General features: G+C 49.0%; 1 protein-coding gene across 1 annotated transcript in view; it reads left to right on the top strand.

Moving 5' to 3' along the window:
- MYLK4 (myosin light chain kinase family member 4) overlaps nucleotides 1–26,537 on the top strand; it is a 103,782-nt gene that overhangs the window by 18,740 nt on the left and 58,505 nt on the right. The window contains exon 2 of the mRNA XM_058670486.1: nucleotides 1,743–2,010. Coding sequence (XP_058526469.1) covers nucleotides 1,743–2,010 — 268 coding nt within the window. The remainder of the gene's footprint in view (nucleotides 1–1,742; nucleotides 2,011–26,537) is intronic.

Raw genomic sequence — 26,537 nt, 5'->3', positions numbered from 1 at the left:
CACTGGGCAGAGAATCGCCCAAGGCAAGTCCAACTCTGTGAGAACCGGAGTATTGCCACACAGAGAGAGGGAAAGGTGAAGGTGATATTTCATCCAGTGTTCCCCCTTCGTCCTCTCCTTACCTGACCTCTGAAATGGAGCCATCGGCCTTGAAAAACCTGGTGTCTAAAATTAATATTCTTCCCCGTCTGACTCAGAAAGCAACATGAGCTCAAGGGCCGTGTTAGTTTAAACAGAGGCTGGCCGTGGCATTGGAGGGAGAGAGGAGACTTCCTCTCGGAGTAGACGCTTGTCTGTTGAGAAGACTTCTGCTGCCTGAGGGCAAAGACTCCGACCAGAGGGTTCTGCGGTCTCACTGAACTTGTGCAGCCTTTTCTGAGCTGGAACTTCACACCGTGAGCTGCCGTGGTTCAAGCTCTATGATGTCCTGCTACGCATGGTAATTAGTGCTATTCACTGTTACAAAATCTCTAGCCTCCTGCCTCTTGAAATGACAAGTTGTATCAAATTCCAGACCGAGCTTATTGAAAACTGTTATATTTTTTCTTTTGCAAAGTGATTATATGTTGGATCTAAAGCTTTTGTTTTAATATGTGAATTTTCACGGGGTTCCCTGGTCCAAGTTGAATGCCATGTACAGTTAAACGTGACGTTCTGTCCAGAAACAGTCACTATTTTAACAGTGATTTTTACTCCTAAGCAAACTGCTGAAAAACTGAACGAATAGTAACCGATGGATTATGACGTGTGGGGCTCTGATTGATGCATTTGCATCTTGATTAGTCTGAATCTAAACTTTTCATGTAAAATTTGAGTGACCTGGGTGCTACATACTTCAGAACTCAAGTCTATTGTCTTACTCTGTGAGCTGTGAAAATCAAAGATGCGATTGATTCATGAGAAAATCGCAGGGGGATTCTCAAGTTGAGAAAATGCGTCAGAGACACTTTTCAGGCCTTTTCCAGCAGGGGGCCCCAGGAGTCAGCCAGTGGACGTCCAGAAAATCCAAAGCCCTTTGTCTTCACCTTGACCCTCTCTCCCTGTCTAATTGGGTAAACAGTGCCGGGTTAACAGGAAGAAGGCACTGTGTGTTGTGTGCACTACTTAATGTGCAGGGGGAAAGTCGCGTCGGAGCGTGCCTGCCAGTGCAGATGCTGGGAACCACATCTGGGCACTTCCGTCACTGCACAGGGCTGCACAGAGGCACTTTTGAAAAACAAACACATTTGAGCATGGAGGAAGAGATGAGCTCTGGAAGAGGATTCATTCGGTGGCAGCCTCTCTGCAGGGAGCAGGGGGTAGTGGAGGTGGCAGCCTCTCTGCAGGGAGCAGGGGGTAGTGGAGGTGGCAGCCTCTCTGCAGGGAGCAGGGGGGTAGTGGAGGTGGCGGGGAGGGAGGCTAAGGGAGGGGTTCTCCATTTCTGATGAAACCTGCAATGCCAATCCAAACGAAAGCTGCTCTCTCTTCTGTATCGAAAGCAACCACTTGCGCGCATCTTGTTGTACGCCAAGAGCAAAGTATTCAGTCGCCTCGTGAAACTCGAGATTGCTTCTGTTTGCTTTCGTAGGACAAAGTGAAAAAACTTTTTCCTTCCAAAGTTCCAGGGTGGAAACTCAATATGAACATTAGCATTTCTCTTCCTAATTTTGGATGCTCTCTCCAGTTTAAATAGAGATTTCTTCTCAACCAACCATTCCCCCTCAAGAAGTCAGATGTGTCTCTTTGTTCTGTTTTCTTTGTAGCCAGGAGAAGGGAGCCCTGCGCAACCATGACTGTGTCTTGATTTGCAAGTCGGAGATAGAGGGTGGTGAACAGCCTCCAGACAGTGGCTTCCTGGGACTCACCACCAAGATGTTTCAAGTGAAAAGGCTGGAGGAAATCAGCACGTGCTATGACAGCAACGGCCTGCAGAAAATGGCTTTTTTCCAGTGCATGGAAAAGGTTGAGAAAGTGAAATGTTTTCTGGAAGAAAATTCTAGTGACCAGGATCCAGGACCTGGAGAGAATGAGGTAACTGCGGGCTAACGAAAATGTCAGCTCTTTCTCATTTTTTTTTTTTTTAGCACCCTGGGGCCATTTGCCAAACTCTTTCCAAATTCTGTGTTGTTGTGTGTGTGTGTGTTCAGAAACAATGGCTAGGCAAATTTCCGTCTTGCTTTACTGAGGTTTGCGCGGTGACCAGCCGGCTAAGTCGGGTCACTAGGTGGCTTCTGAGCCTGCGTTTGCACCTGCAGACTACGCCTCAGGGTCAGCGGCCATGAAGCCGATTGAACAGGATGGTGTGGAAGCACCTATGGGAGAAGAATCCTGAAAGATGACAGGTTTGGTCTTAAAATTCAGAGAATTTCTACTCCTGTACGGTTTGACCCTCTTGAGACCTTTAGCTCCACGTGGCTGTGGCGGCGGGGGGGCGGGGGCGCTGGTGGCAGGGCTGTTTGATGGTTTGCAAAGGGCACAATGTGAGGAAAACAGTGATTGAATCTGTGTCCTCCTCTGCTCAGAATGAGGCCCCGAGCCCTGGTCCACTGCCTCTCTTTGGCAGTTGGTTATTGAACCCAAGCAGGAGGTTGCCTGCGCTGAGTAATGGGCTGATAACTCCTATGACAGTCAAGTTTGAGAACACTTCACAAGCGCATGGCACCGAACAGTGCTTATTTTGGTGCAAAGGACTGCAGATGCATTCACGCATTTTCCCATGACGTACACGTCATGATCTTTCTGAAGATCCGTTGTATGCATGGATTTCGATTGCCTTTGTGCTCCCAAATAAGCCCATCTTTCCATTCCACTTTTTTTTTTTTAACAAACTTTTTGAAGTCTCTCTCACACAAAGCACTCTCGATTTCAGCCCATGTAATGGTTTTGCGCATGTTCACCTGGACAGACATCCTCCAGGAAGGAGCCTCATAGCACTCCTTAGTGCATTCACACTGCTTTCCAGTTACCACTGTGTGATGGGCACCAGAAGGCATTTGTAGGACGAACGGATCTATTTGAGTGATTTTATTTTATTTTATTTTTTTAAATAATCAGAGCAAGTGATGGTGATGAGGCAGTTTTGGGAATATCCTTCTTGGCCCAGCTCCTGTTCTGAGGGACACAGCAGAGATGCTGTGTCTCCAAGGCCAGGAGGTTTAAGGGAAGGAAGGAGGTGATGCCAGGTGGGCTGGAGAGAAGCGTTGAGTCCGTTTGAGACCTGTGCTTTCCCTAAGCTTTAACATCTTGGGCAGAGAGAAAGGGGCTGTTTCCCCAGCAGAGAAGCAGCGAAACGGAAGGCTTTTTCACTGGGATTGTTCAGAGTACAAACAAATAAACCAAAAACTCTTTCCTCGCCCTACCCCCACTTCATTTATTTTGGCAGGGCACAGAAGACAAACTAGTCTTCTTGGATGACTTTGAAATCCTTAGTTGACTTGGAACAGTTCACGTAAGCTTGATGATTTTTTCAGATTCTGGGTTACAGTTTTGCTGTTAAGAGTGGGTTGGCGCTAAGCTGAAGCATAAATGATCTTGGTGGAGAGGGGAATCACTGTTGTCATAACCAACTATTCCAGAAAGAAATGATTTGGAAGTAAAATATTTTCAGCACTTTTTTTTTTTTCGAGGAAAATATTGAGAATGCTGCATCTACAACAAAAAGCTTAGAAGTGAGCCTGCTACCATGCCTCTTGTTCCCGTGGGAGCAAGGGAGGGTCGGGCACCTCCTTACATCCCATTCAATGTCTGCTTTGTAAATGGAGACAGGCCTGGAGACAGCAGCAATAAATTTCCCTGTTTCTCTCTCCCTGGCCTGTGGCCAGTGGATGGGCACACATGTTGGAGGCCCGGGGCTCTTCTTTCTGCGGTGGCCAGGATCCTGGGGCTGGGGCCTTGCCTGTCCAAGTCAGAGGGCCCAGGGCCAGCAGCAGGCCTGGCAGCAGGGGGACCAGAAGGCCACCCAGCAGCTCGGGTGTCATCAGGTATGCAGACAGGGCGGGATTAGCATGTCTCCATCTTCTCCAGAGGCAGCAGTAAATCCCTGCGCTCTCCTCCCGGGGACAAAGACAATCACGCTCCTGGGTGTTCACTGCTGCCCCCTTCTCTTCTGCAGATTAGCGCTGCCAGTCATGGTGGGAACCGTCCAGGAGCAACAGTTGGCCCTGAATTCCAGACACACACACACACACACACACACCCCTATCCATCTATTTCAATAACTTATATTTGTTAAGATAGTTTAGAAACATTTGTTGAGATTCTTTTCTTACTCTTCACCAGGCTCTTCTATTTCATCTTTTTCTTCCTCTGAACTGCTTTTAAACCATCTTCTTTTACACCCACCTCTGTTTTTCTCTTGTCTTTATTACATACAACACATTTTACTTTTCTGCTCTTCCAGAAGTTGTGCTCCCTTCATCTTTCCACTTTGTCTTCTGGTTTCTAACAGCTTTTCTTATTCCATTTCACTGTTCATAATTGTCAAAGTTCTCCCACTGGTATACTATTTTAAAAGTCCTCAGGAGGTGCCCATAATCAAAATAAGCTAGCTCCGGACATCTGTGGCATGGTATTGGAGTCAAGCAGAACCAAAGAAAGTTAACCCGATAAAAATGAGTGATTAACTTTGGAGCTCATGTGTAATGAATTATAAACAATGTATGGCTCTCATAAGTATAGTGAGTCTCTCTCTTTTTTCTTTTTAGTAATCAAATCCAAGTTGTTTTTTCTTGTAAGTTCTCAGGTACCCATATAAATAGCCCTCGTGTTGCATTTCTCTCAGATTTAATTTACTAATCTGCTCTCTCTCTCTCTCTCTCTCTCTCTCTCTCATACACACACACCTACTTGCTCATGGCAGAACTAGTGTGCCAGTACAAAATCTGCTCCCATGGATACCCATCACTCTCTGTGCCTGCTATACTCTTTCTGAAGAAGTTCTTTCTGACTTGATCCTAACCTGAATTAGTTTGGGTTCAAAACTATTTCCAGCTGAGGAATCCTCTGCTCTCTTTTCTTCTCCTCCCCTCTCCCTTCTTATCCACCTCTCCCCTCCCTTCCCTCCCCACCTCTCCCCTCCCTTCCCTCCCCACCTTTCTGCTGCCCTTCTCATCCGTCCCCTCCACTCCCCTCCCTACCCTTCCCTTCCACTATTCTTTCTTTCTTTTCTTTTCCTTTCTTGTTTAAAAATCTTCCATCCTGTGGCCTGCATTTCCCCCACAGGCTAAGATGCTTACGCCCACATGAGAACACCTGGGGCCAGTGCCTGCTTCTGCCTTCTGCATCCTGCCTTCTCTCAGTTCAGATCCTGGGAGATTCTCCTAACGGTTCCTACCTCCCACATGGAAGAGCTGACCTGGATTCCTGCTCCTGCCTTTAGCCCATCCTAGCCCTAGCTAGCTGTTTGGGCATTTGTGGAGGGAACCAACACACACTCTCTACTTAAAATAATTCAGACCCAAACTATGCATGAGGAATGCCTGTGTCATAGGTTGGACCTCACAGCCTTGGAGCAAGCACTCTGGGATCAAATGAAACAAAATCCTTGTGAACAGGATGTACGAAAGGATGGCAAGGATGGTGTGGGTGGCAGGGAACCGTGTCTCTCCCTGTTTGGATTGCTGTCGGGGCACTTAATACCAGGTGGCATTTCCTGACCAGCTGATGTGAAAATGTGCCCCCAGCAAGCACATTTATACTGACCACAATTTAGAGAGCTCAAAATAGCATGGCTGAGAGTGGGAGGTTTTGAGATTTTATTTTTTTAAGTTTTGTTCCCCTCCTTGTCCCAGTCTTTGCTTGCAAGGGCAAGGCAGCTCCTTGGCCATAACCCAGGCGCAGGGTTCGTGCCAGTTACAGTGGAGCCGATTGTCCTTGAATCAGGGACAAACGCATGCGCGGCTGTAAATTAATGGCCGGTAGGTCTCCTTGGGCCCCTGCACCTGTCTGATCTGTCACGCAAGGCCATCACTTTTTTTCCTTTTAAAGAAGACCAGTATTTGTTGGGGGCGTAGTTGGAGATGCAGGCGCCTTCCCTCGCTATCCAAAGACATCTACTGCTCAGTACAGCTTAGCGCGTCTGGAGCGGGCTCTGGCTCCAACAAGGCAGGAGGGAGCTTGGACCGCGGTCCGCTCAAGGAGAATGGATCTAACCCTGGGAAGAAAAGGCGCGTGGCTAGTAGGCAGCCTGTGCCTCCTCTCCTCCTCGGTTCTCTGGCGCCTCTTCCGATCTGTGATGACCCGGGAAGGCGGCAGGCAGGCTCCTGCGCTGGCGGATGCACAGGTAGTAAACATTTTCTAACCCGGAGAAGATTGCTTTTTGCAGCTGTTTGAGAGTTTCCAGTCCTCCCCCACCCCTCCCCGGGAGTGGTGCTTGTCAGGGATAGCGGAATGCTTGTCCCAACTGAGTCCTTGCCCAGCACCGAGTTCTAACGAAGAGCTGGGGGGTAATAACAGTGGCATGTGGCACATTTCAACATTTCACACACTGGCACCGAGTGACTTTCGGGGAACCTCCAGCCGTTCATTCCTGACGCATATTGAAGTTGTTGATCTATTTCGGGTGTGTGTGTGTGTGTCTGACAGAGAGCTAAAAATAACTCACTGGTCTTCCTTCAACTGCTTCTGGTACCACTTAATTAAGGATGAAAAGATCAACTCCAGGCAGAACTGCTTGCTGTTACGCAGAGGTCTCTGGCGGACACAGTCCACAGGGCGATCTGCCCTTCTGGGGACAGCCCTGTTCCTGCCTTCCCCTCTGAGCTCTCGCCCGAGCGGCCTTTCCTCATGATGGCAGTAGCTGTTCCAAGAATGGAATTCAAGGCAGGAACAGAGATGGATTCTGGAACGAGAAACAATTCCAAATCCAAGGATGGGTTTCGGCACCTCCCGAAGTGGGGGTTGGAGGGAGACACATTTGTGTATACTCTGCGAATGAACACTTGCTGGATTGATCCATGATTGATTATTTATAAATGAATAGAGTACAGTTTAGCGAACACTGAAAGACCCCAAGCATTGTTCTCATGTGGAGCTGGACTCACAGCAATGTTTCTGGGTGCTTTTTTGGTAATGACTGTGTTTCTCCCTTAGCCAACCCTTCTAATGAGATTCAGTATGATAGATACACTGAGCTACAGTCAACGTGTTGCTTGTGGGTCTGTGTTCATATACAAAAAATATACGTTTTTTTTAATCTCTCCCCTAAAGAACCAGTCTCCACCTGTTAGGGTGCTGTTGCCCCTGTATCATAATTTGTGCCATGGAGGAAGCCTGTGGTTTCAGCAGGAAACCTCCCCCGGCCCCCGGAGGACAGAATGTTCTAAGGTTGGGCTTCTATGGACGGGCTGAGCCTTCTCAGGACAGCCTTGTCCTATCAGCTGTCCATGCAGGTCACCTGCCGAGCTAATCAATGACCTGATCTGTCTTGGTGTAGGACCAAATCAGAGAGATGGGAGACAGATGGGGACTGAATTTGCTTTTTCAAGTAAGATATCACAGGACTGTACAACACTCTTTGAGTCTGAGCTAACCCTAGCATCCTGTTTTCTCAGGCTTAGTCACTAGAGCCGAAACAGCATCACTCCCTCATTGGGGGCTGTTTGAACATGTCTCCTGCGAGAGGTATTTGGAGGGCTATCCTTCCCATGGGAAGTATTATGGCACCTTTTATCTTTCATTTGGACTCATCTATGTGATGGAAATGTGGCTGTCAGTTTCCCAATGAACAGATTCGAGATCCGAGGGCTAATGGGGAGTATTGTGCAGGTACCGCTTTTAAAGTTTTTGCAACTTTTTTTTCCCACGGTAAAGAAAGCATCTTGTCAATCAAGTTTTTGCCAAGAACTGTTTAGAAAGGGGCAAACCTGCTGCCTTGAAATGTCCAGACACGCAGCAGATTTGGAGCTGTAACTTACTGAGGTGTTGGAGAAGCCCCGTGTCCACTCAGAACCTGGAGCAGCAAAGAGGCTTACCAGTTCTCTGAGCAGTGATCTGCCTGCAGCTGGGCATTCTTGATAAAAGACATGGATGAGGTGTGTTTCTCTTGCTTTCAGCTTTTTCAAATAACTAAAGTTATGATGTTTCAATTCTGTTTCTATGATTTCTGTGATCTGTAATAGTACGAAAGGTGTTTTCTCACCCTGAACGTTAAAGTAACACAGTTAAAAATATAAATATTGCAAGTCAAGTTTCAGTTCTTATAGAGGAGAAGGATGAACAGACTTGATCCTGAAATTCCTAAATGCAGCTGACCAAACCATGTTCCTGTCCACTTACGTAAGACACCATGGCTGCAAAGGGCACGTTCGTCTGTTGGGTTTCTGCTAGCATTCACTTTTCCACACAGTAGCTTTATGGCTTTGCCTATGCGGTGGGTTTCTATAGCCTCATGTTCTGCCTCTCTAGGTTCAGTTATAGATGGGGAATAATGGAAGAAAATAATTGAGTCTGCATTGAACTTACTTGACTGCTTTCCCCTTGTCATGATTCCCTGTGAATTATAGCTACTTCCAGAGTGTTTGCATTGTCTGAGGTATTGTGAGTGATCTAGAGATGATGTGAAATATACCAGACGATAGGCACAGTACGATCCATATAAACACTATTGGCACGAATACCCAGATTTTTGTTATCCAATGGGGCGGTAAATCCACTCCCCAGTGGATACCATGGAGGTGACTGGGACTTTGGTGTCGCCGCCCTGAGGTGACACTAAAATGACGAGGAATATTCTTGGGGGTCTGGGAAAAACTGGCAAAAGCGGCTGCATTTAAAACCTCTCTTCTGCTGCTCCTGTCCCCGTCTGTCTAAGCTTTCCTACCCGCTTCTTTGCCACCCTTCCTCCCGTTTTTCCACCACCCTTCTTCCCAATTCTTCCCGTTTCTGTATTCCCCCATTCCCCACGTCAGAGCCACCAGAATGTCATGAACCAAAAAAGACTTTGCCGAACCAAAAGGGCCTTTATTGCTGAAAATGGGCTGCTTAAATATAGTTCTTCCACCAATCACTTCTGCTCGTGGTCCACGGGGCGCTATCTGATAGGCCAGCAATCGCAGTGAGGGAGAATTAGCCTATCCTTGTGACTTCCTGCCTGCCCAACTGGCGGGACAAGCCCCGCCACCATCTTGAAGCCCCTCATCCATGTAGGGTCGGCCGCTCCCCACATCTCCCCCCTTTTATTTAAATGAGGCCGTGCCTGTCTTAGGTAGCCCGCAGCAGGACTATGTCCTTACCCGTCATTGGGTGGCAGAGCTTCCAGCTCTACACCCTGTCTTAGGTTGGTAGGTGTCCCCCGCAGGTCTTACCCGTCTTTGACTACCGGTCTAGCATGCTTAACTATACCTGGGGGGAGGCCAACAAGGCCATCAGGGTCTGTCACATTATGGTGTTATCTTGCCGATGTCTCAGGCAAATAAACCAAACAAGCAGGAAGATCACGAGGCACAATAACCCTTCAAGGGACAAAAAACAAAGTCAATGTCTGCCCCAGCGAACCACAGATTGTACCCATAACAAAACCACTGTTTCACAGCAGCCCCCTCAACCCGGGTGGCATAGATGGTTATAATTTCCCCACACAGCCAGTGTGTAAATTATGAAACTGAACATACCAAGTCCATACAAATAAACTGAAAAGCTTCTCCAGCATGTAAATTATCAAACTAAACATCTCCAGTCCCATTCAAATAAACTGAAAATCTTCTAAATAGATTAGTTGCAAGTTGGAAACTGAGAGGACCTCAGATAACATGTCCACCTGTTCTGAAATCAAGCCCACTCATCAGTTCATGGTTAGCAAGCCAGTCCAAACATGTTGGTCAAACTGGTCCTGTGTCTGAGGAACCACAGAGGTCTGCAGCCAGGGCGTTCACAGTAATAGCCGCCGGGATAGCAGTCACTAGGGCCGCAATGGCCGTGGCGTCAGCAGCGGCAGCCGTAGCTATTGTTGTCACACTGGCAGCAGTAACCCTGAAGCCGTGCTCTGGCCACAGGTGGACCGACAGGTCTTCTTCTTTAACCATCATCTGTCTGGGAAAATTAGGTGGGCACGCACATCACCACAGCCAGCGGGTATTCAGTTGTATTCCAACATTCTGAAAGAAAACAATCTATTCCACAAGTTAAGTGAATCCCTACCTGATTAGCATTGCTAACAAGAAACACAAACGGAACCTCAGGCACACAGGAGTGGGCCTAAAAGAAAAGCAATGCAATTAACCACTGCTACCGAGCTCTCAAAAGTATCATTACCTGAATGACAATAGAAGCAGTTCCGCAACTGGCCTCCAAGAACCATGGACATTGCTGCTCCCACAGCACGAACGGAGGCCTCATCTCAAAAGAATTTGTGGTTATACTCTGCATAGGATTTTTGTAGGAATACTTATGTCCTCTAAATGTACTGTTTTTATCTGTGGGAAAATTTTCCACACAGACCTGGAGAGTGCTCCTCCAGTTGATTCAGGATGAGGCTGAAATTTTCCTAAGGTCTAATTAATCAATACAATGCAGGGTAATGGCACAGTAGAATTACTAATATTAATACTCAGCTGAAAAATAATAACTAGCTTGTCCTTTGGGGATCTATATTGATCCCCTATTCCCCCTTTTCTGTTTATATAGCATAGTTTTAATTTCTTTCTTTCTATGCTTCCACAGCTTTATTGCCTCTTGGCACCATTTATTAGCCTGTTGATATGCTAACTGCTTTACCAAAGGCATTGCTGACTCCACCTCCCCAAAAATTCTCGAGGCAGTTTGAAGAAGTCTAGCTACAAAATCAGCATAAGGCTCAATTGACTTGAGTAACTTGAGTAACTTTGGAGAGGCTTCCCTGTAGATCCCCAGTGCCTGTAAGCATTTTCCATGCCTTCGTGACGGCGACACTTATTTGAAGATACCTATTTGCAGCAGCATTACACCGCGCAGTGTCTGAACAAAACTCTTGGTATGCCACCTTCCAATTTAAATACTGACCACCAGAAAGGGTAGCACGGGTCAAATTCATAAAATCTATAGGCTGATAATATCTCTGTTGATTTTGGTCCTCTAAGACTGGAAACACAGAGGAGGAAGACATAGCTTCCTTCCATCCCCGTGGGGCATTGGCACCGCAGGCACATGCCCCATGGCAGCATGACCCAATGGGGTTATAAGCGGGTGGGGGGCGGACGGCACTATTCCTGGCTTCAAAGAGTGCCGTTCCAGCTCCTCCCCTGTAAATTCCCTTTTTTTAAAAAAAATTTTATTTTATTTTATTACATTGTATTATGTGACACAGTTTCATAGGTACTGGGATACCCCCCACCCCTCCCCGCACCCTCCCCCCCTGTAAATTCCCTTTTTTCACTATCATTTTCTTCCTCGGAGTCAGAATCTACTTGGGAGGCTCGACTTCCTCTTTCCGATAGATAATCCTCCCTAACACCAGAAGTTTCAACCACATTCCGTGGAGCAGATACAACTTGCTCATCTTCTACAGCCAAAGCATCTCTCTCTGTTTAGCAAGAGAGTACAGTGTCTCTTTCATAAAAAGCCAGAAAAAGAGGAAAGTTACTATAATAACTGAAGGAATAAAAACAATAAAATATATTGACTCATAAAACTCCATGGTGCTTTCGTCCTATAAAACCCTGAGCTGCTGAGGAAGGAGATTCAGAAGAAACAGTGGTGCCGGCTCCGCAGCCCGAGACGCCCGCTTGAGGTGCAGCCGCCACTGCAGTCGCTCAGGTGCCTTGAGCCGCCCCACCACTGTGGGCAATCCCGCCCCTTTGGGCAAATTCTGCCTATCTGGGCTGTATCCCGCCTCTCTGGGCTGTGTCCGGCCCCTCTGGGCTATGCTGCGCTTAACTGCCTAGGCAAAAATAAAATACACTTACGCTGGTGCAGGCTGGGGATACCCCATAAGCAGGTACCCTCTGCTGCTTTCCCTATGCCAGCGCAGGCCGAAAAATTTCTGTCTCAGCCGTTTGTCCTAAGCTGGCGCAGGCTGAAGGTTTTTTCTTTTTCCCGGACGCTTTTCTACTTGTCCAGAAAATTCCCCGTACGGGCCACCAGAATGTCGCCGCCCTGCAGCGACATTAAAATGACGAGGAATATTCTTGGGGGTCCGGGAAAAACTGGCAAAAGCGGCTGCGTTTAAAACCTTTCTTCGCTGCTCCTGCACCGTTTGTCTAAGCTTTCCTACCCGCTTCTTCGCCGCCCTTCCTCCCGTTTTCCACCACCCTTCTTCCCAATTCTTCCCGTTTCTGTATTCCCCCATTCCCCACGTAAGAGCCACCAGAATGTCATGAACCAAAAAAGACTTTGCCGAACCAAAAGGGCCTTTATTGCTGAAAACGAGCTGCTTAAATATAGTTCTTCCACCAATCACTTCTGCCCGTGGTCCACGGGGCACTATCTGATAGGCCAGCAATCGCAGTGAGGGAGAATTAGCCTATCCTTGTGACTTCCTGCCTGCCCAACTGGCGGGACAAGCCCCGCCTCCTGGCACTCGGCCAGCCGCCATCTTGAAGCCCCTCATCCATGTAGGGTCGGCCGCTGCCCACACTTTGGTGTTTTCCCAGAGGATTAACCTGCTGTACCTTGTGCTGGTCCCACAAAAAACGTAAGTGGCTTGCTAGCAAGTGACGTAACACTCCTCTAATGAAGTAGCATACATTAGCCTCGGGACCGTTGCGTTCAAGGAGCCTTTTCTAGGTTTTGGCCCCTGGTATTTGGACACTTTTGCTTCTGCTTCTCATTTTCTGTTCTCTCTTTGGGGACAATGACAGCCCCGGGACATGGTGGCAAGTAGGTGACAGTCTAGCGAGAAAGTTGGTAGCAGGAAGAGTTCATCATGACAGATGAATAAGAAATCAAGTGTACTTAGGATTGTTTTTTAACCCAGCACTGTGTCTGTCCAGCTGGCTCTTGAGTCCCCACGAGGAGGCAGAGCCTTAGATTAGGGAACGTGTGTGGCTTGCTTTGGGAAGTGGCTCCAGGCACAGGTGTGGGGCCCCTGGGAAGGTGAAACAGGGAAGGAGGGAGCTCCAACAAGATCTGGGCTGCCCAAGCAGCCATTGGGGACGCTGTTGTACCAGGTGCCATCAAGGGCTGTCCCACTGCGGGGGACTGGCCCTGTGACACTTTCAGTTGCCTCATGTGTAATGCTTGTTCTCATGAAAGTTCCACAGCTATGCCAGAGAGCCCTGGGTGCCAGGTGAGATATGGTGGTCCTGGCAGGGGGATTCTCAGTCAAAGCCTTCCTTTGCACTGGCTGGCATACCAGCTTGGGTCCCTGAGGACACAGAGAGGGCTGTATGTTTTGGAATCAAAGTCACAGTGTCAGCCTATGACAGAGACAGGAGAGTGAGTGAATGACCCCGCCCAAGACACACACATACGTGACCTCACACGGGCGGAGGTGGAGCTGGGCTCTGAGTCCAGTGCTGGAACCCCAGCTCACTGTCAGCACCTCTGGGAGGACTGTCCTGCTACACCCAACACCGTACAGAGAGATCTTCCATCTGCTGGTTCACTTCACAAGTGGCATGCAATGGCCGGAGCTGCAATGTTCCAAAGCCGGGAACCAGGAGCTACTTTTGGGTCTCCCACACGAGTGGCAGGGGACCAAGGACTTGGACCATCCTCCATTGCTTTTCCAGGGACATTAGCAGGGAGCCAGACTGAAAGCAAAGCAGGTAGGACACGAACCGCACCCCTCAAGGGATGCCAGCCCCACAGGCAGAGCCTCAGCCTGGGCCTGGTGCCCCTCTGCTGCCTTTTTCATATGCAGATCCATTGCGTTGTGCGAGCCTTGCAGCACCATTTGTATTTTCTAACGGGGAGAAGTTGTCTGTTTTGCTGGTCCGTGGACAGCATTAGAAGGATGGATGCCCTTGGCAGAAGCCGTCACGCGTGGCTGCATCCACTTGGGAGTTGTAGTATGAGGCTGTGGCTGTTCCCCAGAAGGATGGGACTTCTGAACTGTGCATACACAGAGACTCAATGCTCAGGGACATAAAGCCTGGATCCTGAGGGACCTTGGAAGTCCACTCATCCACTCTTTCATTGAGAGGAAAATTCCGACGGCTGCAGAGAAAGCTTAAATGGATCTGCCCAAGACTCAAGCAGTATATCCAGGGGTAAATGGGATTTTCGTCCACCTGCGTTTCCCATGTTGCCTGTAACACGCTTAGCTGTGTCAGAGAGCATCTCCACAGCAGGGCCAGGCAGTCCTTTGCATAATGGTCACGGTCAGTTTCTCTCAGCCATTTGCTTCACCACGGGTCAGGCAGAGTAGCTATCTGGGCCTGCTCTGCACATCAGCTCTGAGCCCCACCTGACTCCCGCAGGCCAACCTTGCGGGCAGTTCCTCATCCTCAGCTGAATCCTTGGCTTCCCACGCCAGCTTGCACCCTTCCCTTTCTAGATGCCCAGTGCCACCGGCTGCTGAAGCCTTCTCTTGAAGGAGGCATACTTCCTCCTTAGCAATCTCCTCAATGTCTTCAGTTTGGGAGCTGGGATTTTGAGCTGTGGGGAGCCTTGTTAGGAGACTCAAGGGGGACCACTGCGGGTACAACCGGGCTCTTGTTGGTGACCCAAGGCCAGGCTACCAGCCAGGAGTGTGTGTGCCCAAGCTTTTAGCATTCGTGTGTCGAATGTGAGAAGTGGACAGAGATGCAAACAATAGGCTTGTTTGTTCTTCTTTTATACAACTTACCAAATTAGGATGAGTACAAAAAGTAATTGCAAAGACAAGCTTTAATCCATAAATGTAACTCCACCTACGTCAGAGCCAAAGCTTCATTTAGCGCTTTATACCTTGACTTTGCCTTCATTTGCCAAGAATTGCCGAACCCTTCAGCACGAGTAGTATTGTGCTATTTGTTCTTGAACGTTAAAATAACTTGTGGCAATGGCATGGGGGGCAAGCGCCCGAGACTCAGACACAAGCAGCTCCCCACCCCATGGCTCCTGGAGATCTCAAAAGAGACCGACGCTAATGACGACTGTGGAGAAGGCAGACACAGGTGCCCGCCAGGTTTGTCCTTTAGGTAGCGTTGCCTTCTGTGTGGCTGTTTCCTTAGGCAAAGTAGCTGTCCCCAAAGCCTTGCATCTCATTTCCTTCCCCTCTGTGAACATGAATGTGTTGAATGGCTGTGAGTCCCTCCATTCCTGCAGTACGTTCTTCAAGTTGTGTGTGTGTGTTCTTGAGTCACAATTCATGCTTTTGAACTTGAGTGTATATCATGAGGTATGGATTTTCTTTGACAAATGCTTTATTTGTTAGCTACTCCTCACCAAGTGCCACAACTTATTCCAAGTACTTTATGAGAGCCACAGCTGGCTCTACGGACAAGCGTGCCAATCAGTGACATGTTGGCTGTGCGTGTCCTCACGGTGTGTGCACATCTTCCCAGAGGTCCCATGACATCGCTGTAATGATTGTCTAGGGCCCGTAGACAAAGCAAGGCTTCTGGATGTCGTATAACTAGAGATTGCATCACCACTTTCTGAATATATCAGCTTGCCCAACTTATGGAAGGAGTATTTAGGCCCTGGCCTGATGGCCTAGTGGCTAAATCATTGCCTTGCATGTGCCAGGATCCCATATGAGCGCCAGTTTGTGTTCTGGCTGCTCCAATTCCCTTCCACCTCTCTGCTTCTGGCTGGGAAAGCAGTCAGGGATGGCCCAAAGCCTTGAGACCCTGCACCCGCATAGGAGACCCAGAAAAAGCTCCTGGCTCTTGGCTTTGGATTGGCTCAGCTCCAGCCATTGTGGCCACTTGGGGAGTGAACCAACTGGTGGAAGATCTTTCTGTCTTTCCTTCTCTGTGTAAATCTGCCTTTGAAATAAAAATGAAAAAAAAAATTTAAAGAAAGGAGTACTGAGGCTGATATATAGAAATTCATTTCTTTGAAAGGCAGACTGAGAGCAAGAGTGAGTGCCTGTGTGAGAGAGACCTTTTATTCACTGTTCCAATCCTCAAGTGGCCCGAATGCCCAGGACTAGGCTGGGGAGAAGGTGGGATCTCACACCTGCATGGCAGGGCTCCAGGTACTTGGGACATCACCCCTGCCCTCTCCCCACCCCAGGGTGTGCTGGAGTCCAAAGTGAAGCCCAAGAGAATCGCACCCGGGTGTTCCCCAGGTGGGGTGCTGGCCTCCCAACACCTGCACCTCAGCTAGGATTTTTCAGAGACTTCACCTCTTGGAGCAGTTCTGCACTCCCACCAATGCTGAGCCAAGTGCAGCCTGCAGCTTGCACTGTGTGTTCCACAGGCCTGAGTGCGATGACAGATGTCCACCGTTAACTGTCACTTCCAAAGGTTTAAATGTGAAGCCACTCTCATTGGTGAGCTTTCTAAGGGATGTTCATTTTACTTTCACGTGCATTGAATTCTGCTTTCTTTAGTGGCTGTTGGGCTGTTGTTTCCACCGCCTCAGCTAAACGCAGGAAAGGTCTGGATAAATCTAGTCTCTGCCCAGGCTGAGGTTCTTCTCTGCAACTGCGAGAACACAGCGCCCTCCTGTGGACAGAAGCTGCAAAAGTTAACAGTGGCTGTAGCCAAGTTCAGAGCATTTCAGGCTGGGCTGTGTGCAACTCCATGTCAGACCATTCTGGGTGCTCGGGGCAGCCCGGACAGGCTGTGCTGGGACCAATATTCCTTTGAGCATACAGAATGAGGCTGAAAGAATGCAAGCTACGCGTGGTCAGCAGATTCCAGCACACGCTGCTGGGTGTTTAACAATGTCTTTAAATTTGGAGCTTTATTAACCCTTCCTGCCCATCTCACTAAGGATACCCTGGGGACGTGGTGAAGTCACACGGTATCTGTTTTAGCTTCTTGCAGGATTGCTTGGAGGGTTTTTTTTTTTCAGGTTTGCCTTGGCATAGAAGGAAAAATAGCTCAGTAAAAAAAAGGCAATTTTTTTTTTTAAATTTAAGATTTATGTATTTGAAAGGACTCAGAAAGGGAGCGTGACAGTATGAGAGAAAGAGAGAGAAGGAGATTGACTCCGTGCACTGGTTTCCTCACTAAATGACTGCAGTGGCGGGGGCTGGGCAGAATGCCAACGGGTCTCCCCATGTGTGACAGGGGTTTGAGCCCTCAGGCCATCTTCACTGCTTCCTCCAGGCACGGTAACAGGGAGCTGGATTAGAAACAGAGCAGCTGGGGCTTGAACCAGCACCCTGCCACTGCCACAGGCTTCACCCACTGTTCCACCACGCTGGTCCCAGCAGTGAGCTTTCACTGTTCACGGCAATCACACACTTACACACAACGCAGGGTGTCCTTCTGTGGCCCGATCTCTCTCCCACTCAGACGACCATCTGATCTAGTTTCCCGAAGGACGCTTCCCTCACGGCTTCCCAGATCTGATTCCTTTCCATGGGCAAATGCTGCCCCGTTTGCCAGGCTCCTGGGTGGGGGTTGCTCAGGCACCTGCATGCTGCATGGCCTCACATCCCACCAGCTGGGCACCCTGCAATGTGACTTGAAATGTCTTACATCTCTTCAGCATGTCCGTTTCCCTCACTGTCCTCTCAGGAAGTCTACACCCCTCCGGACACCAGCACCCCCTCTCAGGGCGCTGGCTTGAGACCTTGGCTACTCTGTTTCTAATCCGGTTCCCAGATAACACACCTAGCTTGGGCACCTGGAGGCAGTTCTAGCTTCTGGCTTCATCCTGGCCCAGTCCTGGCTGGAGTGGCTGTTTGGGGAGTAAGTCAGAAGATGAAAGACCTCTATCTGTCTCACTGTGTCTTTCAAATACATAAATCAGTTTTAAAAAGGATTAATATGAAGTATTTAAAATATTTAAACACAGAGATGAGGCGCGCCAGCCTCCACACATGTAGAAGGACTTTCAGAATCTTTGCTGTTATGGGAGACATAGCCAGTTGAATCTTCCCTGAAGGAGCCAGGAGCAATTGTTAAGGAGATGAATGAGCAGGATACATCCTGGTTCACAGGTTGAGATGAAGAGCCCGCTAGAGGAACTAGCTGTGTTTTGGGGAACTGTACCTTGCTGTTGAGATGTAATTGGCTCAAGCCCCTCCTCCCTGGATGCCTACGTGAAAACCTTGCTTGAAAAGTCTGGTGCCGTTAATAAACCTTGACCATCAGTAAATAAGTAGTCCACGCATGTTATTGTCGTCTCCATGCACCAAGCCCATCACTGCAGGACAGTGAGTATTTGGGAAGATGTTTGGTTTCCAAGCTCTTCCTAGGAGATGTGCTTAAGCAGAATTTCAGTAATTTCTGGCCTGGGACTAGAGGTCAGTACGACCTGACATGCCTCAGCTCTTACCTTCATCTACTCAGACCATGCTGATTGTTGGCAGGGACAAGAACACCTGCTCTTCCGGGGCTCCCTGTTCCCTCCTGAAGAGCAAGGCAGCCTGACTTCCCAAGTGAAAATCTGTTCTCTCTGTTCTCTTACTCAGAAACAGCTCTGCTACAATGTGTAGCATTTACAAGGAGGGTCGGGAGGCTCTGCTTGGGTTCCAAAGCCTCCCTCAGAACCGTCCTGAAGGAGAAAGTCTGCAGGATCACCTAGGGCTGTCACTCTATGGGGTATGGATCACTTTCACTGTGGCTGTCTGGCATGGGGCTGCAACAACGGCTGTTGAGTGTAAACTGAATCTCCTCACTCAGACAGTGGCTCACGCCCCTCAGCATCAGCACTGACATCACCTGGGGGCTTGCCACAAAATGTTACAAAATGTTACCTGCCTGCTCTCTGGGGATCTGCATTTTTAAAATAAGTCCCCTGTCCCCCGCCACCTCCACGCCAGATGACTTGTGTGATCCTGTAAGTGTGGGAAGCATCACAATATTGTCTTCCCTCCTGAACTTGAACTATGAGTGGCTAAAGCCCCCCTCAAGGAAACTCCCAAAAGAAAAGCAAGGGGGACACCCACCATGGTGGTTGCGAATACAGTCACCTCCTGGACTAAGGCTGCCACTTCCTTGAGGGCGTCCGATTCAGCCAGTGGTGAACCGGAACTGTTGGGGAATGTAATAAAGCAAAGCCACATGTGTTCCGAGCACTGACTGACTTTGTTTTGTTTGCTGTGCCCTACACGGTTCGCTGTAAGAGTCATTTGCACAGCATTTCCATTGTAGAAGGTTGTACAGTGTAAATGATACTGGAGGATGTGTTTAGGTTGTATGCCGATTCTTGGTTGTTTTGCAGAAGGGGCTTGAGTATTCATGGAGGTCCTGGAAATGGTTTCCCATAGATGCCGAGTGGACAACCATATGTGCATACCTAAGGAATATGCTTAAGTATGGTGCCTACGTTATGGACCATACATGTACATACATGTTTAAGTTTCATGACCAGAACATGTGTGTGTCTGGTGTGCATCTATATGTGCATGTATATATATAAAAGCCTACATGTATGTTTTATTTTTCACTCTATTCCCTGGGAACCAGGCAACATTATTTTTTTTGCACATTTCAAGAGCATGTTTGCCTTGATAAATACATCTAATAATAGTTCTTTCCATTAGATTTCCCAGGCAGACAAAACATAGCACTTGTCCCTGGGCCAGTCAGATAAGCTGGGGTGAGGGGACATGTGCACATCCTGCCTTCCCTGGGAGGGTCACCCTGGCCTGCCCGCTCCCGTGGGGAGCGGGGCAGTGGCTGTCTTTGGACATTGAGCTCCTGTGCCCATCAGAAAGGAGATGCCCTGTAATGAGATGCCAGCAGATGGTGCATCATGGAAATTGCTGTGCCTGCCCCGTTGGCAAGGCAGCAGGTGGTTGCCCTGGAACCGTGTGAGTGCTGAGTGATAGGACACTCAGTGAGTTTCCATCCCATCATGCAGTGATTCCTGGCATGGAGTCACCGAGTCCTACTGAGGTCTCTTGTTGTGTGCTGGGAGCTTGGACGGAGGGTAGGGCTCCAGTCTGGGCTTGGCCGTTCACACTGGATAAGTGACCCTAACTTTGATCGAGTTATGGGAAGCTCTGTTGATATGGACCCAGCCAGGGATGAAAACCACTGAAGAGGAGACTTATCCTGGAGTAGAAATACGGATTCCCAGGCCCCCAGAGCCACTGGAGTGGAGGGGCCTCTGCGTCTTCAACGGCCTTGCCAGGGGTACCCAGGAGGAAGGTGGTTTGCGCTGGTCCAGCTCATGTCCCTTCTTTCCTTGGAATCTGCTCATGTTGGAACTTGCCAGTGGGTCATTTTGTATCACAGCTGGTGGATGGTTAGGCTGAAAAAAAAAATCTGTCCTTGAAATATTTGCCTCCCCTTCTGAGCTGACTGCATCACCTGTGCGTCTTGCAGTTGAGTTAGTCTTGGGACCATCAATGTGTCCTTGGGTGCGCCCAGTGGCTGACGGGAGACACATTTATGGTGTGGTCCTGAGTTTTGAGCAAATGCCATGTGCTCCTGAATGGGCAGTACTGACCTCTGCTCCTCTAGGCTTCTGCTTGGCTTCAGGAGCCTCTTGGTCTCTGGGAGTGATGGACTCGTGGCCCACGGATGGTTGGGAGCTGACGTCCATCTTTTCAGGGAGGCCTTTCTCTGTAAGAGGGTAGTTGTTTTGTTTTGTTTTTTCCACAGTTAGGTATAAGTAGTGAATATGCAGTTGAGGAAACCAAAGTTGATTCATTTTGGGTAAAACCTGTGGACTAAAACTGATGCAAAGGGAAGATAACAAAAGGCCCTGGCTCAGTTGGCTAGTCCTCCCCCTTCAAGCACACAGGGATCCCATATGGATGCTGGTTCATGTCCCCACTGCTCCACTTCCCTTCCAGCTCTCTGCTTGTGGCCTGGGAAAGCAATAGAGGATGCCCCAAAGCCTTGGGACCCTGCACCCACGTGGGAGACCCAGAAGAGGCTCCAGGCTTCGGATTGGCGTAGCTATGGCCGTTACAGCTACTTGGGGAGTGAACCAGCGGATGGAAGATCTTTCTCTCTGTCTATCCTCTCTGAAAATCTGCCTTTCCTGTAAAAATAAATCAATATTTTCATTAAAAAAGAATGTAATGAAGAACCGTGAAGAGGAATAGGCAAGATTAAGGAAGAGCTGGGTTGAGAATCATTTTTCTGCTTGTGAAAGCAGCGGAGAGGGCATTTGGCCACTGATAATACAGCAAACCTTTTCTGAATCCACTTAAGAAACTGAGTGAAATCCAACTCCGTGTCGCCAGCCACAGACGTGTCCGCAAATAGATGGGAGAGAGCAGACAGGGACAGAGGTCAAGGGAGGCCGCGGGAGCAACAGCCAAGGCGAGGTGGAGGGAAGCCCAAACTTGTGGTGCGGGATGGCTCCCAGTGGACGCACGGCTCCAGTCTAGTCCCCTTGGTCTTGGCGGCGAAACTCTATGGATCCGCAGTCCCATCGCGTCTGTGGGAGACTGGGCGAACTGTCTGGATGCTGAGCCAAGACCCCCGACAGTCTCACCGCGTGTCAGGAGCCACCGAGCACAACTAGGCCTGCTTAGGGTCCCTGCAGGAGGGCTGGCGCATGCTGTCAGGAGCAGGGTGTCAAGGGTGTGGGCCTAGGTACAAGCTTCTGTAGGCAGAAATGCAAACATTTTTTTCTAGTCTGCTCTGGCCAAGTCCAAGGGCATTTCTTAAACGGTTCCCGAATGCTGCCCTGCGCTCCGGGTTTACATGGCCGCCCTAATGGAGCTGTTTGGTATCCGTATGCTCTCTGATGCGGAAAGGAAACTTACATGATGCAAGGTGGGGGCTGTGGCGCTTCCCTGGACTGCCACGGAGAACTAACAGGTGCTGTGTTTACGTGGAGACCCCTGCACAGTCAGCACTCCATAGATGGTAGCTGACACAGCCACTGTTACTCTGGAAATTGATCATTCCATTGAGTTTGAAAATAGCCAATTTTATCAATCAGAAGGAAAACAAAGACTGTGTCATGGAGCCTGAAATTCTGCAGATTTCTCCCGGAGGCTGCCAGCCTGTGAGTGGGCCGGTCCAGGGGGACTGGAGTCTGGGGGCTCCTCCTGTCACTGTGGATTCCAACGGGTTCACTCCTTCTTGCTCTGTTTTCTGAAGAAATCTCTGTGCCCATCCTCTGCCTCTGGGAGTACATAGTCCTTTGGGAGTAAAAGAGAAACCCTGGTGAGTAAAGCTGGAATCCGCCAGGGAATGGCATTTATTCATTGTTCCAAGCCTCACCGAGCATGCCCCGTGACAGTGGTTAGGGACAGTGGATGGGTAAGGGAAGTTGGGAGAAGGCACAGCCTCCAGGCCCACCCTGCTGACCCCAAGCTTATGGAGACACAGGGGATTCAGATGGGTGGTGGGGGCAAGGTGCAGCCTGCCCGCTTCCTGCCGACAGGTCCTGCTGATCTTCCTGCCAGTTTTGTATGTCAGCTCTGAAAAGTTGATTCTGGCAATTCCAGAGCTCATTCCTGGGACTTTAGAAGTGAAACTGTACTTGGAGCCACTTCCCTTCCTTCTGAAATGATGATCTGCTATATTTTTAGCATGTTTTGGGGAAGAGCAAAAAAGTATTCATTAACTTCTTGCTTTCCATAGAAACTCTTCTGATGACTACTTTCTTTGAAAGATGGAGAAAAAAAGAGGGAAAGACAGAACAAGAGAGAGAGAGGAGGCAAGAAGGCTATGTAGCCCAAATTAACTTTCCTGTAAGAAAAGGTCTTTGGTGGTTTATAAATTTTAATGCAGGATGCTCGCCAGCAGGATATTTTTGGAACATGCCCAGGCTCGGAGCAGCTGCCCGTGGCAGCTGAGCCCAGCCTGACCTACACCTGGACACAGGCTCCTTTCATCCTCCAGGTTCAAAGCCACTCACACCTCCCAGTTTCAGCCTTTGGGCTTCCAGAATGTTCTTTTAAGACCCATTTCCTGGAAGTAGGTCTTTGCTGTGCTAATGGATAATTTTTCACTTGGTATTTTCTTAAGGTGCATACACTTCTTCTTCTTCTTCTTCTTCTTGCAAACAAGGAAAAAAAAGCCTCTCAAGGCTAGGGATCTGTGGTCAGTATGTCCACTTGTGTGAGGAGTACAGGCCATTACTGTCCTGGATTTTAAAATATTACCTTGGCGTCAGGGGAGTCGTACACTGCCTTATTCATTCCCTGTTCCTCCTCACACACTGCACTGAGTATTTGGCTCGAAAGTGCTGAGTAAAAGAAAATTGTCTGAAAATTAGCTCCTTCAGTGACTGCCGGAGTGCGGAGCCACACAGGGACGTGTTCTGGTGGCTTTCTGGAAACTTCGTTACTGCTGCCATGTTGCCTCCCCATCAATGTGTGCCACCTTCTTTGCACTGGGCACTCTGCCTGGTATAGACAGGCACGTGTGTTTCTGAACGATTTAGAAAACTTTTCCATCTGGGGTGGTTGTTTGAGGGGGCTGCCCCCCTCCCTGTGCTGTGAGAGCCCAGTATCAAGCCAGCAGAGGTGTTTCCCGGGCTGGGGGCCGCGGAGGGCAGGGAGACAGACGTGGCCTGCTGAGCTTAGCCTAGAATGCACAAACTGGTTTTGGGACCATCTGCCTTCTCTCAGGGTTGCTGCATCCGGTGTTGGACCCGGATGCTGTAGGTGGATGTCTCTGTGTTCCTAGCTAGTGGATCCATGTATTCTTATTGAACTGCTGAGACCACAGCAGTCTTCCCAGCAGAAAGATGCATTAAAAAAAAAAGATTTAGTTTTTAATTTAAAATGCGAAGTAACAGAGAGGGAGAGACTATGAGAGGGACACAGAGAGAGCTTCCATCTGCTGCTTCTTATTAGGTTGCAAAATGGCTCAAGCTGAAAGCTAGAAGCTCAGAACTCCAGCAGGGTCTCCCATGTAGGAGGCAGCACCCAAGGTTTGGGCCCTTCCCAGGCACAGTAGCAGGGACCAGGATTTGAGCCAGTGCTCAGATGGGATGCCATCCTCACAGGCAGAAGCCTAACCTGCTGCACCACCACACTGGTACCTGTTACATGGGTTTTTGGTAAGCCAATGTGTTAGGCAGGTGGAAAAGTCAGCAATTTTTTTTTTTTTTTTTTGGTTTATTACAAAGTATCTCTGGGCTAATCCTCCTGGTTCAAGTACCAGCATCCCATATGGCTGCTGCGCTTCCCTTCCAGTATTTTTCAGGACACTGTCTGTGTCTTGAAAAAGCAGTGGAGGATGGCCCAAAGCCTTGTGACCCTGCAGCCATGTAGGAAACCCAGGGAAAGCTCCTGGTTCTTGGCTTTAGATCGGCTCGGCTCTGGCCATTGTGACCACTGGGAGTGAACCAGCAGATGGAAGATCTTTCTCTCCTCTCTACAAATCTGGATTCCTAATAAAAATAAATAAAGATTTAAAAAAAGAAAGCATCTCTTTTGGGGCCAGTAGGTGATGTATCAGGCTAATCCTCTGCCTACAGCGCTGGCATTCCATGAGGAGTCTGATTCTAGTCTTGGTTGTTCCATTTTGGATCCAGCTTCCTGCTAATGTGCTTGGAAAATCAATGGAAAGTGGCTCAAGGGAGAGCTGGAAGAAGCTCCTGGCTTTGAATCTGCCCAGATATGATTGCTGCAGCCATTTGGGGAGTGCACTAGCAGATGGAAGTTATTTCTTTCCCTATAACTCTTGCAAGTAAAAATAAATAAGTAATTTTTTTTTAGAAAAAGGAGAAAAGAAAACATCTCTTCCAGTGTTGTTGGAATGAAAGACTGGGGAAAGGCACCAAAGAGAGGAGTCCCTGAGAAATGAAGTGAGACTTTCTTTGTGTCCTTGCTGAGCTTCACAGTCATTGCGCCTCACTTGAGGGACTCAACTCTGTGGCTGGAGAGCATCCTAACGCGCCTGCGGAGAAGTTTTCCTGGCTGGAACCCAGCCTCTCCTCCAGGAGAGGCCAGGGGAAGGCTGCCAAAGAAAACACAGGGTCCCCAAGGAATTCGGAGCAGCAGACGGAAACAACAGGTTACTTATAGCCCAAGTATCGTCACATCATACTTGGGACATACTCACGGTTCTCAATGGTCATTTTGTTGGAGGTCCAAACTTGAGGACTCACTGGTCATCTCCTCTCTTTATGAGGGACCAGGAGTGTGACCTGTATGACAGACTGGCATGTGGTGGCAGCTGTTCAAGGTCAAGCTCAAGCATAAGCACAGTTGGTGGATTGTAGCAGCGGAGGGAGCGGGGACATCCTTGGGATGGCCCTGCTGGCCATCAAAACAGCTCCCAGCAAACATTTCTCTCTCCTGGTAAGCACTTGAATGACTAAATAGATGGGTAGTGACCCAAAACAAAAGTGCTGCCAACAAGGACCCTGGTGCACTGAAGGTTTTAGTCCAGCTCTTTCCCCTGGGGCTAGAAGCAGGTTTAGCTTCCAGTGACTGATTCTGTGCAGGGGAGCAGAGGGCAAGGGGAAGAGGGAGGGATACCAACTTCTGCTGGCTAGGAGGAGCTATGTGACAGGCAGATTTAAAATTTGGGGAAGAAAAATGTTAACAATGCACTCGATCTTTGAGAGGTGGAATTTTGATCACTGTGGTAACCAGAGCGGACAAGTTGATGCTGTGGACACCCAGGTGGTTCCCACCCTTGGCATCAGCTGGAATGCCACCTGCCCCCAGGGTGTGATGGGAGCCCAGTGGGAGAAGGAGATGAGGAGGGCACAGATAGGAGAGCATGCAGCATGGGAGGCCAAGCCGGGCTAGCAGAAGATGAGGGAAGAAGGCGAAGCCTCACCTCTCCCCACGTGGGCCATTATCAGCACTTTGCTTTGTAGAGCAACAGAACCAGGGAGAAAAGAGGAGGGGGAGAGAGAGAATTTTCTTTTCTTTTTTTAAAAGATTTATTTTATTTTTATTACAAAGTCAGATATACCGAGAGGAGGAGAGACAGAGAGGAAGTGGAGCTGCCGGGATTAGAACCAGCGGTCATATGGGATCAAGGCGAGGACCTTAGCCACTAGGCCACGCTGCCAAGCCCAAGAGAGAATTTTCCCACCTACTGGCTCACTTCTCAAATGGCTGCCAGTGGTTGAGTCTGGACCAGGCAGATGCCATGAGGCTGGAGCTCCACCCACATCTCCCACCGCGGAGGCATGGAGTCGAGCCCTTGGGTCCCCTTCCGCTGCTTTCCCAGGAACGGCAGCAGGGACCTGGATCAGAAACAGAGTGGCTAAGGCCTTGGCTCACTCTGCTAAGGGATGCTGATTTGCCACATCCTGTAAGGAGTTGTTCGGTTGTGTCCGGAAAGAGCTGGTCCTCAGCCTGTTTCTTTTTAAAGCTCTTTCTTCAGTCAATACATGGGAACTCTAATGAAAGACACTGAAGTGTTCCCTCCAGAAGGATAGAACTCAAACTCCTAAGTTTTCATTGCACTGCCCTGGACTTTCTTACCAAAAATACTCTGGGGTCCTGCCCAGTATCTGGTGCCATTGGCAAAGACTGTGTGTGTGTGTTTAAAAGATTTATTTACTTTTATTGGCAAGTCAGATATACAGAGAGGAAGATCTTCCATCCGATGATTCACTCCCCAAGTGACCGCAATGGCCGGTACTGTGCCGATCTGAACCTGAGAGCCAGGAGCTCTTCCAGCTCTCCCACGCGGGTGCAGGGTCCCAAT

The sequence above is a fragment of the Ochotona princeps genome, chromosome 1 (assembly GCF_030435755.1).
Source record: "Ochotona princeps isolate mOchPri1 chromosome 1, mOchPri1.hap1, whole genome shotgun sequence".
Classification (NCBI taxonomy): domain Eukaryota; kingdom Metazoa; phylum Chordata; class Mammalia; order Lagomorpha; family Ochotonidae; genus Ochotona; species Ochotona princeps.
The sequence above is the reverse complement of the archived record's forward strand: the minus strand, read 5'-3'. Positions and strand labels throughout refer to the sequence as shown.